This window comes from Stenella coeruleoalba (genome assembly GCF_951394435.1).
Source record: "Stenella coeruleoalba genome assembly, chromosome: 10".
Classification (NCBI taxonomy): Eukaryota; Metazoa; Chordata; class Mammalia; order Artiodactyla; family Delphinidae; genus Stenella; species Stenella coeruleoalba.
Window position 1 is genome coordinate 71,994,380 of NC_137156.1, and position 15,110 is coordinate 72,009,489.

The 15,110-nt window shown below is 40.8% G+C and overlaps 1 protein-coding gene across 5 annotated transcripts in view; it reads right to left on the minus strand.

Annotated features, from left to right (window-relative positions):
- Positions 1 to 15,110, minus strand: part of ERC2 (ELKS/RAB6-interacting/CAST family member 2) — an 865,290-nt gene that overhangs the window by 290,217 nt on the left and 559,963 nt on the right. For all 5 annotated transcript variants that reach the window (XM_079933813.1, XM_079933814.1, XM_079933812.1 and 2 more), the window contains one exon: positions 8,572 to 8,732. In XM_079933813.1, the coding sequence (XP_079789939.1) occupies positions 8,572 to 8,732 (161 nt within the window). The remainder of the gene's footprint in view (positions 1 to 8,571; positions 8,733 to 15,110) is intronic.

Sequence of the window (15,110 nt, forward strand, 5' to 3'; positions counted from 1 at the left end):
GAAAATATTTTGACCCCTCTCACTTTATAGGGCACCAGGACAGGGGTAGGAAAGGGAGAGGAAAAAGGAAGAAGAGGAGAGAGAACATAAGGAAAAGGAAAGGAAAGGAAAGGAGGAAGAGAGAAAAAAGAAGAAAGAGGAGATTGGGTGGAAGAGAAGGCAGGGGTGGATAAGATCGGCGAAAGGAGGAAGAGGCAGCTAGCAAGAGTCAAATTTTCATCAGCATTCATTCATTCCTTTATCTAACTTTTATTAAGTACTTTCCAGGGACCAAGAACATCCAAAGCCCTCCCCACCTCCATGCTGTGCCTTGTCCTGTAAGTCTTCAGTGACTTGGAGCCTTTTGTTATGATGCCCTCTGTCACTGAGGCTGCAGATCTTGATGTTTCCCCTCTACATCCTCAGGGTTGAGGCTTCCCCTGATTAACAGCTACAGTATATTTTACCTTCACAAAGAAGATACTACAGGGAGGCAGAGAAGCCCTACAAGTTGGGATTTTCCCTGAGTCCTGCCCTTTGCAGTTCCGGCAGACAGCCGGCATCTGGGCCACAGTCTATTTCCCATTGATGCCCCTGCTCTGGAATACATTCTCCCACGTACGGTCCTCATTTTTCTTCTATCCTTTTTTTCTCTAAATGACCATTGCAAGAAGTGGTTCCTACGAAAAGACCTAACTACCTAGTGGGCTGTGATGAAAAAAAGAACAAATGGAAAGGAGGGACAAAGGTAGAAGGTAAAAGGGGCATCAATTTATAGGGCTGGCTGGAGGACTGGCCAATTTCATATCCTTAATTTATAAGTTATAATTTAGAGTCGGACAAACTGAGGACCAGAGAGATCCAAAGGAACCTGCTCTTGGATTGAAAGAAGGACCACAACTGCCCCCTTTGACTTGCCGTACTTCAGGAGGTTGGAAGGCCTGTACGTTTCTCTTTCCCGGTTTTAATGGTTGATCTTCCCCAGCCCCCATGGAGCTGCTGCTGTGAAGATGGAGATAACATGAGGTATGGTGCTTGGAATAATTTAGACTCTACAATTCATAAGCATTTAGATTATTTAACTGCTGATTATGATTATTTAAGCTGAAAGATTATACACTCTAGCTCAGAAAATGTTTGTATTTCCATTAAAAACCACCAGGCCAAGGGACCCATTTGACTGACAGTTTTCACTATTAAACATATATGCAGTGCATGTTTTTGGCCAGAAGACAGTGTCTCCCCTTGCTTTGTTTTAAGATAAGGAAGCTGAGTTCAAAGGTCTCCTCCAACTAGCTCTCTTCCTGCCCCTTCCCCCCCATCATCACCCCAGCCTGCTGTCCTGCTTCCCCAATGTGAGTTGGAAGAAGCACCTGTTTGCCAACTGCCTTCTATTTAACCAAAACTGGTCCCACCATTACAAGACTTAAAATTCTTACAACAACATCCTGAGTTTTTCACTAGGAGACAGTGTGATGCAATCTGTCAGTGGTTAAAATCATAGAATGTAGTGTCAAAAAGACTTTGAGTTCCAGGCGTCTGAGCCTCAGTTTCTGCATCTACACAGTGGAGGTAATAATACTCCCCATCTCACAGGAGGTGACATACTCAGCCCCTGCCTGACATGTAATAAGCACCTAAGAGTTGTTCACCGGTAATATTAATCCCATTGGCCAAAGTCTGCATGCAGTAAATAGTACCTATGCCTGGGCTAGTTTAATTCTCTGAAGACACTTTAATCAAAGATAGTACAATCCTTAGGGCAGGGAGAGTCAAGGGTTCTTGATTCTACCTGACATGAAATTTAACCACTGATTCTTTCTCTGTAATAGTTTGTGAGACACATCTTTGCTTGGCTCATATATTTCACATCTGAAGAGTTTTATGAAAAATAAATGCAATGTACAAAAGTACAGGAAAATTCGGCTGTGGTCCTATCAGAGAGGACAGTGTCTTAAACCAAGCAGTCATTTTTGGCTTTTGGCAAAAGTTCCTACATTCAAATAGAGTTCCTTAAGAGAAGAAACAAAGAAGATTCCAGCGTCTCCTAAATATTATTCACGTTTCAGATCACTTATTTAGCAGATTTACTGGTAGAATTCCACATTGAAAGGAATTGTGGAAATCATCGCTCTGTCCCCTTCCTGGGGATGGGAATTCTCTCTATAGCACCCAGAGCAGGTGATATCCCCCTCCACCCAGGATTTGCTGACATACCTCAGGAACAACCTCAAAAGGCTACAGAATTCTGACTGGTACAAAGCACCGAAGGAAGGCCTTCCTCCCCTTAAAGGACGATTGTGCTCTAGCACAATCATCTGAGGCAGCCTAAATCAAGTCCATTTCTTTTCTCTCATGTCACCCCTTTAATAGCTGAAGGGAGAATCTGCCTCTTGGTCTTCTCTAGACTAACACTCCTCGCCCATCAGCTATCCCAACCATGATGAGATTTTTCAGCTATTTCCAAACCTGTTCACTCACCACATGACTCTCCCATAGTTTACCAACACTAGTACCCGGAAATGAACTCAGATATATACTGGACATGCATGCATACAAGTATATATCTGTTAGGAATACTATCTCTAAAAGTATAGTCGCAAAGTTATTTTTAAATGCTCAGTGAGATAACATACCAGTTGTCACCTTCTTTCCATACTCTGTTTATTTCAGCAAAGACTGCTAGTTGCCCCCAATACCCCACCACCCCTTTCCTTCCTTGGGTTCCCTAAGTGTTAGCTGGACATAGAGCCACCCAGCTACAGTCTGCATTTCCTGCCTTCTTGCACCTAAGTGTGACCATGTGACAAACAATTTCTGTTCACTTAGAACACTGGCTTAGATCGGTGCCTAAGGTGTAGAACAGTCCTTGCAAGCAATGAATGCTCAACAGCTATTTATCGAGTAAACTGTTAAATGACTCAGATGTTCGTGGATGGTATGTGCAACTTAAAGGGCAAGGAGATTCTCCCTTCTCCTTTCTCCTGTCTGCTTGCTGGAATGTGGATGGAACGGTTGGAGCTAAGGCAAAAACTTTGTATCATGAGATGGACACCTCTCATGTACAGAGAATAGCAAAGCTTCAAGGCAGAAGGAGTGTGGGTCCCTGGTGACTATGCAGCCACTTGTATGAGCTTCTGGAATGTGGGGTTTTCTGTTCCTCGCATTGAAGCTAGTTAGACCATTCCACTATTCTAAAGTTATTTTCTTTGTAGTTAAGTTTTGCTTACCCACTTTATGTACAGCAAGGCTTTTCTCTTCCACTAAAGGCCCTAAGCCACCAACTTCAGCGTTACAAGAGAGAAACAGAAATTTTGAGTGGTCAGCTACTGTCCATCACGTGACTGCCTGCCGCTCAGACCACAACTGCTGTTTAATAAGCAGTTCTTCTCTCTGCCACCCGTCCTCAATCACTGCAGGTAACTTAGAAAGCTGAGACAAGCTTCACTAGTGTTTTCGCTGACTCAATTTACTTTTAGAATTTAGCAGGAGGTAAATAAGGACAGACAGACTGGGACATTCTAGGACACATTAACATAGTATTTAATATATAGTCTAAATTGTGCATGCCAAGGTTTTTCTAAACAAACCATTCATTGATTAGAGAAGGAATCGCACTGTAGCCGCCTCCCTATAAAAAACTGTTGAAAGCATGAGGTCAATTGGAATTTGAAGATGGGATCAGTGTATGCTAATTATAGTCAGTTTACCTAACATATTAATATGTCACACATTATACATATATGACTTCTACAGCTTATAAATCACTTTCTCATAAATGCATAATTTCATTCAATCTCCATAACATCTCTTGCAACTGAGTTTATCAATTTTAAGTAACAGTTGCCCTCAAAACTCCTCTCCCAGGCTCCATTTATCCTGTCCAAATTACCAGGCACTTAGGATTCCTTCGTAAAGAAATGTGATTTGTCTTTTCTCATGTTGGCATGAAGTAAAGAATAAATTGATTTTATCATTTTCTGCACCATGCTTCTCCTTTGAAGGGTACTTACCTAATGAGTGGCTCTCTCAAAAGAGATCCTAGATCAAAGAGGCCAACAGGATAATGCCTTGGAATAAGCCGGGGTCTTACCTCACTGTAAACTTCCTAAAATAGCCCAGTGTATACAAAGGCTTCTGAGGCTATCTAGAGAAGATGTCTAAAATGCAACAATACCCAGTAAATTAAGATGGATATCACAATGTCATCAGATGAGATAAAGTACAGAGGTCCCCTTAAAATCTTTACGTAAGTATGAGAAATCACCTCAAAAAGTCTAAAACATGCACTTCAAATTACGTAACTTTTAACCAGCTCTCAAAACCCTTATTCATTCAGTGTTTAATACTAAATGGAACATATCAGTTAGCCTGCCTGTCTGCCTGTTAAATTACTATGCTAGTTTAAATCGTCTGAGCAAATGCACACAGACAGATTTTAAGTACAGTATCTCATGGCCTTCAATTCCTTTTAGCTACAGATATCAAATTCACCTGCCACAAATTAAATAATTGAGCTTTGGTTACTGGAATGTAAGCTCATTAACCGGCATTAATAAAACCAAACATATAGAATGATGTTCTTAATATTATTTTGATAAAACCCTTTAAGTAGAAGCAAGTGTAACAAAGATGAACCATTATGAAATGTTTTAGTAAGAGGTTTTAGATTTTTTTTAAGTAAAAGCATAATCTTATACACAAGGGAAGGAGAATATTATGTTCTCGTATGAAAATGTATGGTTGGGAACTGTTAGTTCCTTCCGGTGTGGGAATAATGACTGGCAGTTAGAATACAAAGCAATGAAGATCAAACTGGAAAAGGGCATACTGGGGGGAAGAATGCTACGCAAGACAGAGTCAAAGGCTCCCTTTGGGCTCAGTTCCTAAAAGGCTTCTCAGACTATAGGGAGTGACAGGGCATGTCCCTTTTTACCCCAAATAACCATGACGGTCCTTACCTATGGAAGCAGATTTCTAAGTGGGATTCCAAACTCCTTTGGTTCCACAAGAAGCTACTTTATTCATCTACCTATTCATTTATTTACTTATTTATTTGTTCATTCATTTCCTTCACTCATTTTACTAAAATGCAAGCTGGATAAGGGCAGACATTTTTGTTTTTCCACCTAGAACAGTACCTACCACATAGTCGGTGCTCAAGAAATATTTACAAATTTTTGAACTAATTCATCCTTTCATTCCTCAAATGCAGGATTTATAAAATATGGAAGTACAATCTAATTTTGTTAAAAAATAGAGAGCATTTGTAAAGGTATATACCAAAATGCTACCAGTATCCACCTCTGCATGGTAGGATCGAGGTGGTTTTGTTTTTAAGTTTTGCTTCTCTGTTTCTTTCTTTTTTTTTTTTTCTAAAATGCACACTTTTACCCAAACAAATATCTAAAAGGCTGGCTGTCCTGTGGATGGGGCTCAGGTGAAATCTATGTAGCTCTGAAACAAAAACCAAGACAAGTAGGACGATTCCATGGAAAGCCACTTCAGTTCCATCTAAGGACAAATGAGCTACCTGCATGAGCCGTGGAACATGAACCACCACCTTATGAGCCCGTGACTTCCAAAGGAAGTGGTCTTCACCAGGGCCTGGTGATTTCCTTATTAGTCATTATGTGGACAGGAGTCTGGCTTACGTAGGCTGGAAGGTTGGACCCAGCTGCTTTCCAATCCTAAAACTCCGTGCCATTTAATTTTGCAACGAATTTAACAGACACCACCTCTTATTTCAAAATCCCCTTTTATGTTTCAAAGCACTTTTACATATGCTGGTTTACATAATTTCAGTTCAGTATTAAAAAAAAAAAATCCTGTCCCTATAACAATTCTATAGAGTAGGCAGGGCAAGTATTATTACCTCCATGTTACCAAAGAAAAAACTGAGGCAACCAGAGAGTGATCTCCTTTAACGTTATGGTTCAGTTATAAGACCACGTCTTCTTTCTCTTGACTCAAGGCCCCATCCCTCTTTCCTCTAACACCACAGAGCCTCTCCCTTGCTACCAGGGTTGGGAAACTGGGTAGACTTGCCTAAAGCTGCTTGCACAATGCCTGTCAGTTGAATGAAAACCAACAGCGCCTGGCACAGAGTGACAGCAGATACAGTGATACATCCAGCTGACTGCTCCCACTAACTTACACTGATTTGGTTAATGCCAAGTAACCAATATGTCAGCTCAGCTTAAAAATCAAGATTGACCAAACCATTTGGTTGACTTGAACAGCTGAAGAGGCTGATAAAGCTAATTGGGGTTCTCAGTCAATGTAACTGCCCTGCACCTGTGTCCCCATACTCCTGGGAAGAAGCCCACTGGTAAGTGGGGCTTCTAGGCCAGTTAAATAGTGAATGAGGTCCATATTGGGCTTAATGAAGCAGGGCTTTGTTACTTTTACCAAAGGAATTAATAGGAATTTTGTATTTATTTTGCAGTGGCAGCAGATTAATAAGCACTTGGGCAATAATGTGGCAATTCACCAAAAGAGGTCTTAGTGAGGTGCTATCTGAAATCATGAAATTAAGTAGGAAAACATACGGAAAAAGTTTATATGTTTTAGAAAAATAAACCCAAATTTTAGATAAATGATACTCTTCACAAAGTATATTAAACAAATGACATATTTTCATTGGCTGATAGCGCCATTCACACACATATATCATTTTCTGTGTGCCAAGCCCTGCTCTGAGTGCCTTTCCTCACAACCACCCCACGAAAGTCATCATAGTTGGAAACTGGAGGGTCAGCGTTGTTAAGGTCATTTTCCCCCAAGTGACACAGCCACCAAGTGGAAGCAACAGGATTTCAACCCAGCTCTGATGACTCCCAAACCAGCATGCTTCACCATTACTTGTTCTCTCAAAACACTGAAAGTATATGCTCTTTTTATAAACAGGAAATAATGAAAGTTTCCTTATAATGGCATAATAAATCACTCCAGGAGCTGTAGAGTTAACTTGGGAACAGCTGCAGAACAACGAGAGAAACGAGGCTGAACTTGACACATAACACACAAGGAGGCAGAAGCCGGATAAGTGAAAGAGAAAGAATAAAGGCTGATGGAATCAATGTACTGGTATTATTAATAAATTATTGATCACATCGATAATGTCATAAATGCTTGAAATACTTTTCTTCCTAAGTACATAAAATCCAATCTCCAGCATTCAATCTATTCACTGCTTCAACAAACAATTACTGAGCACTGTTCTAGGCAGCATAATTACTGAAGTGACTCAAACAGACAAAAGTTCTGGACTCGGTGGAGGTGACATAAGCTCCATGAGAAAATGAGGTAGTAGAAAGGGAGCCTGATTAGATTTTGGTTTTAATCCTGGCCAGATGTCCTTAAGCAAGTTACTTGAAATCTCGCTGAGTCTCAGTTCCCTCACCTCTAAACTGAGGATAATAATATCTGTTTTTATTATATCATCTTTTATTAGGAAAAATGAGAGTTTATAAGTGGAAATAAAACTACTTATTCTTTGGTCTTGGAGAAACTGAGGTAGTTGACGAGGAATAAAAGTTTTGTCCTCGTTATTAAATCCTTCAAAATATTTCATTCCATATTTTCCATGATCTAAGCTTCCTGGGTTTAATGTTAACCATGTGTAAGACTTGCAGGGTCAGGATAAGGTTATTCTTCCATACCTAGCCACCAATTTCAAAGTCTATGTTACAGGCTTAAGATGCCATAATTCTGTACATTTCCCCTTACTGTGGAAGGAGGTTGGATTTAAATTATATTTTAGTGATTATTTCATTTTAAAACTTACAGAGGGAGATGCTGCTTCTTGCCTATTTTTTCAGAAACAGATCCACAGCAATTGATTACCTCTAAAATCTTTGAGTAATTACCTTTACTATGTTTTTCCATGGTGATATTGTTTCATTGTAAGAACGAAATAAAAGCTAGGTGAAGACAGGTGTGTCACAGGCCTACAGGAATGACCACTGCCCGACAACCAGCTGTACCTTATTGATTAAATCAAAGACATTTATTCCAGTCTCCCCTCAGCCCTTACCTACCCAAGGAGACAGGGGGGCAGGGGGATTTCCAAGCCTGTTTTTATCGGCCCAGCAAATCAGAGTCCTGCTTTCTAAACAAAGAGGTGCCAACCTTGAGACTCTATGAACACCAACACAAGCCAGGCATTGTACACAAGTGAGAAGAATATAATTAGCAAAGTTATAGTCACAATTAGGAAATACCTCCTCAGAAAAGTTTCCACTTAACTCTGAGCAGGACTTAAATTACCATTGTGCTTAACAAGGCCTCTGTCCCTTGGCCAACTCAGACCTTTTCGGCAGATCTATTAGTGCCGTCCACAAAACACAGAGGCACAAAACCTCATGTTGGATTTTTTTTTTTTTTTAATAACAGATGTGAGACATGTGCAAACTGGGATGTGGAAGCTATAATTCAAAAAAATAAGAAGCGTAGTCATGGAAATAACTAGTCAAGTGTTAGCTAAATTATTATTTCTCCAAGCTTTCTTCCTCTTCTCTAGCCTTCCCTTTCTCATCCCTACAGAGAAGTCAGACAAGAGAGAGTAGGAAAGCAACAATGGGTACTCACTTCATCTCCAGGATCTCCTCCAGCTGTTTTCTCCTCTCTATCCGGAGGTTGGCCAAGTGTGCTTCTTTTTCAGCCAGAGACTGCTGCGTGGAGGCAAGGCGAGCCTTGGTGGCGTCCAGTTCCTGTCTGGTCTTCTCCAGTGCATTCATCAGTTCCTCTATCTGTAAAGCACATGGAACGCTGTGTGTTATTTCTCCTCCATTCAAGCACAAGGCACTTCGTGCTAGCCTATGTTCTGACAATAGACACAGAGGAATCAAAGCCATCCTTGAACTGGGCATGGTATCTTGGCATCCACTCTTTCTTTGTCACTAGTTAAAAATAAATATTTCAAACACAAGAAGTGTCCAAATTTCTCAAGGTCCTCATTCAATTGGATTATCCACTAACTTTTATAGAAACTATTTAATATATTTATTAGAAGTGGAGGGAGAGTGGCTTGACCCAACTTCAACCTGTTTGGCAAAAATCTCAGATACTGCCTCGCTTCAGTTGGCTGAAGGCAACACTCAAAACGCATTTTGCCCGGCACAATATACTTCTGTGTGTAGGCCCCAGAGTATTCCGACAGGAAGTATTTCAAATTCATTCATGTTTTAACCTATCAAAGCCTTGTTTGGCAAAAGCGATTTGGTGTCCAAAGGGCCTCAGGGGCCTCCCTCTCACCTCACCTCCCTGTTTCACATTCAGGAAGCAAGGTTTGGCCAAAGGTAAACAGAATTCCAGCCACAAAAGGTTCAAGTTTGGTTTGCCCCTGAAGTTTGAGAGGGTTCTAAACTTGAAATAAATGACATGTAACTTTTATAGGGTGCTAATACACCATAGAAATAAGCCAGACTATCAAATATCCAGGGTTTTCAGCCAGGTCCCAAAAAATTGGACCAGGGAGCCCCCAAGGCAAGGCCTTATCCTCCCCAAACCACTGGAGGCTTTTAAAAGCCAACACACAACAATGAGGGCTGATGTTTATGGTTTTGTTCCAGAGACTTCCGTGGAGCAAGCTGGTGAAATGCCATCTCTCGCACAGATGCATGCTGCATCCACCCTGCTGATTTAAAACCATGGTTTCAGGAAGTTTCTAGGTTCCAGGGTTGATGTTTGGGTCACCCCTTCCAGCTGAACTTGGCAGAATGGGATCATCTATCACCAAAGTCAACAGAACGCCCTTCAAAACTTGTCAATGATATGTTAAGTTCCAATTCATAAAGACTTTCTACACAATTTCTGCAGTTTTACATGGAATGTATTCAGAATAAGCATTATAGTTCACATCCAAGGTAAATTACAGGATTTTAAGATTCAGGAAACCCTCCATTTTGCCCTGATAGAAGGAGGAAACTTGATGGCCATGTAATGTAAATAAAAGCCAAAACCAAAACCAGTTTAAAAAGCAAGGAACATAAACGATAACCTATGAAAGTCACAGAATTACACATGTTTAATTGTAGGATAAATAGCATTATTCTTTAACTTCAGAAATATACAAAATTTAAAAATTAAAAAGCAATTAAACTTTTTAGTTTCTCATATAAGTTCATAGAATATCATAAATATAACTAGAAGCAATACTTGATGAGGCTGAAGCAGAGGTGTTTTTTCTTCTTCTTTTATTTTGTCTTCTTTTTTCCCCTACTGTTGATATACTCAATAGCAGTGTTTAAAAAATATATATTAGTATTACGGTCATTCCAAGTGTGCCAACTCAGACAAAGTCTGCCTGACCTTCCATATGGGATGGCCTTTGTCCTCACGACCCCGTTTCCTTTCACAAATTGTTCTTTATCCCAAATGTACTATTTATCTCAGAGAAGAGGGAGAGTGTTGAGGATTCTCACCTGCTGAATCTCTTTCTCATTAATTGAACTGACCTGCTTGCAATCTACAGACACAGTATGCTACTCAGCTGGGTTTCCAAGTTCTTAGTTCACCTGCCACCTGATTCCTTAGGGCAGGCACTAACTAGTTTTATATTAACCCAACTTTAACAATTACACCTTAGAGTAATGACTTGCAGGCTTCCCTGGTCATTTCAGCAATAATCACATAGAGAAAACCTGGACACCTGAGAGATGTAATGCAGACTTTCTTTGACTGATGGAGATGCTTTCGGCTTCCAATGTCAATAATTCTTAGTTTGAGGTGAGACTGCTATTTTCAACACCTTGGAAGCAGAATCTCAAAATAGCTTCCCAGGCCAAGCCTTTCACTCCTAATTCACCTGACCACTGAGGACTGCACACTGGACCACCTGGGGCACTGGCCTCAGATACACTGTTCTAGTCTTTGCACAGCCACTGTTTCTACCTGTAACTTTGTGCAAATAAGCACTTGATTCTTGGCGTCTCAGTTTCCCAGATGATGCCCATGGTACCTCCTGTGTTAGATGTTCTAGAGTTCTGCAAACTGTTTCCTTTACTACCAAAACAGGAGCATTAGAAAGCAAGAAATGTTTCCCCCATCATGGTGGCCATCAGGGTGGTCCACAATATTCTAGTTCCCCCCTTTCCAGGCACATGGTAGGACAACACTTCCCTCTCCCTTTAAGTTGGGTGAGGGTTTGGCCAAGAAAATCATTGTCATTTCCAGGTAGTAGCAGTCAACTCCAACCTTCCGTTTTCCCTGCCATGATGAGCATAGAAGCATGTTTCAGATGATGTCTCCTTCAGCCTGAGTCCCTGAGGGACCACAATGAAGCCCAAGGCCAACCCACATCACATAAGCAAGGTATGCACCGTTGTTGCACTACACCAAGAGATAAGGGGCCATTACCCCCAGCTTGACTTGGGCTGTCTTGACTGATGACCTGTCACACTTCTTCAAGTGCTCTATAACACCTGCCTCCATCTCCCCCCCACCCCCACCAGTCCCCTCTCATCAAGAGGAAGTGCTTCTTATTCTTGCTATCCCATGGAAACTCTACCTTTGCAGGCCACTGGTACCTTCCTTCTTGCCATATGTCTTTTCTTAATGTGTAGTCTGCACAGCTAAACAGTTCCCCAACTTCTTCCCCTCATTTGAAGGAACATTTTAGCTGGCTATGTATATGAAACTTATGCCTTAAAAACTACCAGATTTGAATCATGTCTCCATCACTCACTGTATGACTGACACAAGTTCCTTCATCTCTTTCAGCTTCAGTTTCTTTATCTGGAAACAGGAAATTATGTTGCTTATTCTATTAGATGTTTATGTATAGTAAGTGAGATGATGTAACCTATACATCATTTATTCTAACTGATATCAATAAAATAACACTTTTTCTTATAATAAGGTACACTCGTACAGAATCTAAAAGATACAGATATGAAATTTTTAAATGTTTCTTTTTATTTAGGTTAAATGACATTCTTTTTAGCTAAGATCACCCAAAATCCCACCACATGGAGATAAACACTCTAAACAGTTTGTTTTAATTTCCCCATCTCTCTCTTTCTCTATTTGTGTGTATGTATAATTGAGATGCTATATATAATTTTCTAAATAGTTTTAAATAAATGTATCATTAGAAAGTTCTCCTTCTCATTAAATAGTCTCTCTGAAACATGGTTTAATGCGTGAGTGGGGCTGTATCCATTCCCCATTTTCCTAAAAGCCAACCCTTCCCTTGGGCTCTCCGAAGCTCTCCTAAATTAGTAATCTATCTCCCGTTTCTTTTGCCAATTCTTCACCTTCCTGCGGTCCATAACTAGACCTTTCCCCTTATGACTCTGTCCCAGAGACATTTTCCTCATCCATGTGGCTCCTCAGAAGGAGGATTGAGATTTTTCCACACAGCTCTCAACTCTGATACTTTTCCACCCTTTGTCTCCTTTTATTCACTTAACATCGTTCACATATACTGAACCAACCATTGATTACTTCTGTTTGGATGTCATAATATCACTTTAAACTCACAATGATCCATGCACACATAACTAAAACCAAATCCCTACCAGCCCTCCCAGCCCTCCCAACCTGCCACTCCCGAACACATTGGTAGCCCTGACCTTTTCTCAGTCACTCACGTTTAAGATCTCAGAACCACATTTGTCTCTTCCCTCTTTTATTTCCTATTCATCCTCAAGTCTTGTAGCTCTGTTTTAGGAATACTTCTTGGACCCATCATCCCTTTCTACCATGAGTTTTGATGCTTCAAGCTTGGATCCCTTCCCTTCCCACATTTCTGATAGGATTGAAAATAAGTGGGTGTGTTTGTGTGTATTCCTAGCCTTTGTCTCTACCCCTACCCTAAATAAGGACATGGCTTTGCCTCATCAGCTTCTCCCCTACCACAGTTATCTCTCAGCCAGTTCTGTGCCTGGATTTTAGGAAATGGGTAGCAGAGTGAACCTGTAAAACTGAGTGCAAAAGTATAATACTTTTAAGGGCAGGCTACAGTGATTTATATAATAAAAAGGAAGGAGATACAAGTGAGAAGAGAAAGAGGAATAACGAGCCTGGAGATTGGGGACACAGAGGTTTTGTTTTGTTTTAAGGGCAGAATAAGATAATTGAGAAGGAAGAGAAAAAGGGAAGGGGAAAAAAGTTGCTAGAGTTATTCCTGGGGTCCCTTCAATGTTTTCCAAAGATACAGATTGAAGGTTAGACTTCCCTTTTGATTTTTTTCAGCTGTTTTGACTGTGTGTCTCAATGTGACTTTGAACTGGGCCCTGTGGATTTGGGATTCAAAGATGTCTAACAGGATTTACTGTTACAACTCATCTCCCTACTGTCAGGAAAATATGCCTAAACCATCAATATTTTGTCAAAAATATCAACTGGTCTGATTCCAGTATCTCAAGGGGCTCCTGAGACACCCAAAGTAGTTGTCTTCAGACTGTGTACCCTAGTGCACCAGGGGTTCCAAAAAGGCATCTGGGAGCTGATAGACAGATCAGTGGAGGGGGAGGAGGAGTGTGAATAAGCAGAGACCTCCATCCACTATCTCACACTCAAAGGGAGTTGTTCTACTTTGTTTTATAGATAGCATTCCACTTAAGATTTAATTTGAATTTTTAAAATTTTAAGTATTTTGAAATACTGAGAATGGTTAAAATCATGGATTACGAAAGCAGACTGTACTAATAATACCTGCTTTACCGCTTTTTAATTATAGAGCCTTGAGAAAGTGTCTGAGTTTCCTCATCTATAACAATGGTATGTCTCATAAGCATTACTGCAAGTATTAAACGAAGCAATCAAAGTAAAGCTCTTAGTGCAGGGACTGGCAAATATGAAAACACTTAGTACATTCTTAACGTAAGAGATAAGCACAGCATAGTGGTTACAAACAGAACTTAGGAGCTAGCCTACCACTAACTATCTGTGTCCTTCTGAGTCAGTTATAAAAGTTTTCTGAGCCCAGGTTTCTTCCTTGTGATGTGGGAACGTAGCTCAAAGGGGTTTTGTGAAGATTCAATGGGTTAACGTGTGTGATGCCCTAAGAACAATGCCAAGTACTTGGTGCCACAGAAGTGTCAGATCTTGTTAATAAAGTGCCAGGAAGTATTCAACCCATTTTATGTTTGCTTATTACTGAATTCAAGATTTTGTGCTTGGTGTCACCTACCGTCAACCACACACACACGTACACACACCCCTGGACTGCCCTATACCAACCCCTCCAATTACTGAAATCGCCTCTCCTTTAAGGCTCTGCCACAGGGCCCTGGCCTCCTTCACAGGTACAGTGATTAAATCTGGAGCTCTGAAAACAGGCAGACCTGGATCAAGTTTTGGCTCCACCAACAGGATCTCTGTGACCTTAGGACAATATTAACCCAATGCTTCCTAAACTCTGTTTCACCTTTGAATCCTTTAGAAAGATTTTTAAAATCCTGATGCCATGGTAACACTCCTACCAACTAAATTAAAGTGTTTGAGGGTAGGAGTCAGGCATCAGTATTTAATTAAAGATGCAGATGATCCCAAAGTGATGCCAAAGTGCAAACTTATCTGGGAACCCTGGACATTTGCTGACCTTTCTCTTAGCCTGAAGGTCCTCCTCTATAAAATAGGGAGAAGACAGAAGTTACCACACAGGATTGGCATGAGTATAAAGGGAGATAACACCCATAAAGCATCCAACCCTCTCTGCTAGAAACCCTGGAAGTGTCCAGTGTGTGACAGTTACCACTGTCCCTAGTATGGGTTCCCGGCCACAGGATTTTCACCCAACCCAAGTGCCTTCAGTTCTTACCGTCTGCACCGGACTTTCTTCCACCTAATTAAACACCACTTCACATTTCTGCACAACTATTTCATGTGTGTGCTTAGTTGCTACAACTGGATTGTAATCCCCAGAGGGCAAGGACCACATCTCCGCTCTCTTTGTGGAAGGCCCTTCAGCCCCGACACAGAACCAGTGTCCACACTCAATAAATACCTGAGGAATGAGAGGAAGGGGAATGCAAAGATGTGATTCTGAAACACCTTCCTTTGAGCCACTTAGTGCAATGATGGATGAACTGTAAGTCTGAACTTGATACTTTCCTACCCCATCCATCAGTGGTCCCCTTGCCATCCTCACCAAATGCCCTTCAAGTTCTTGCTCTCTGTTT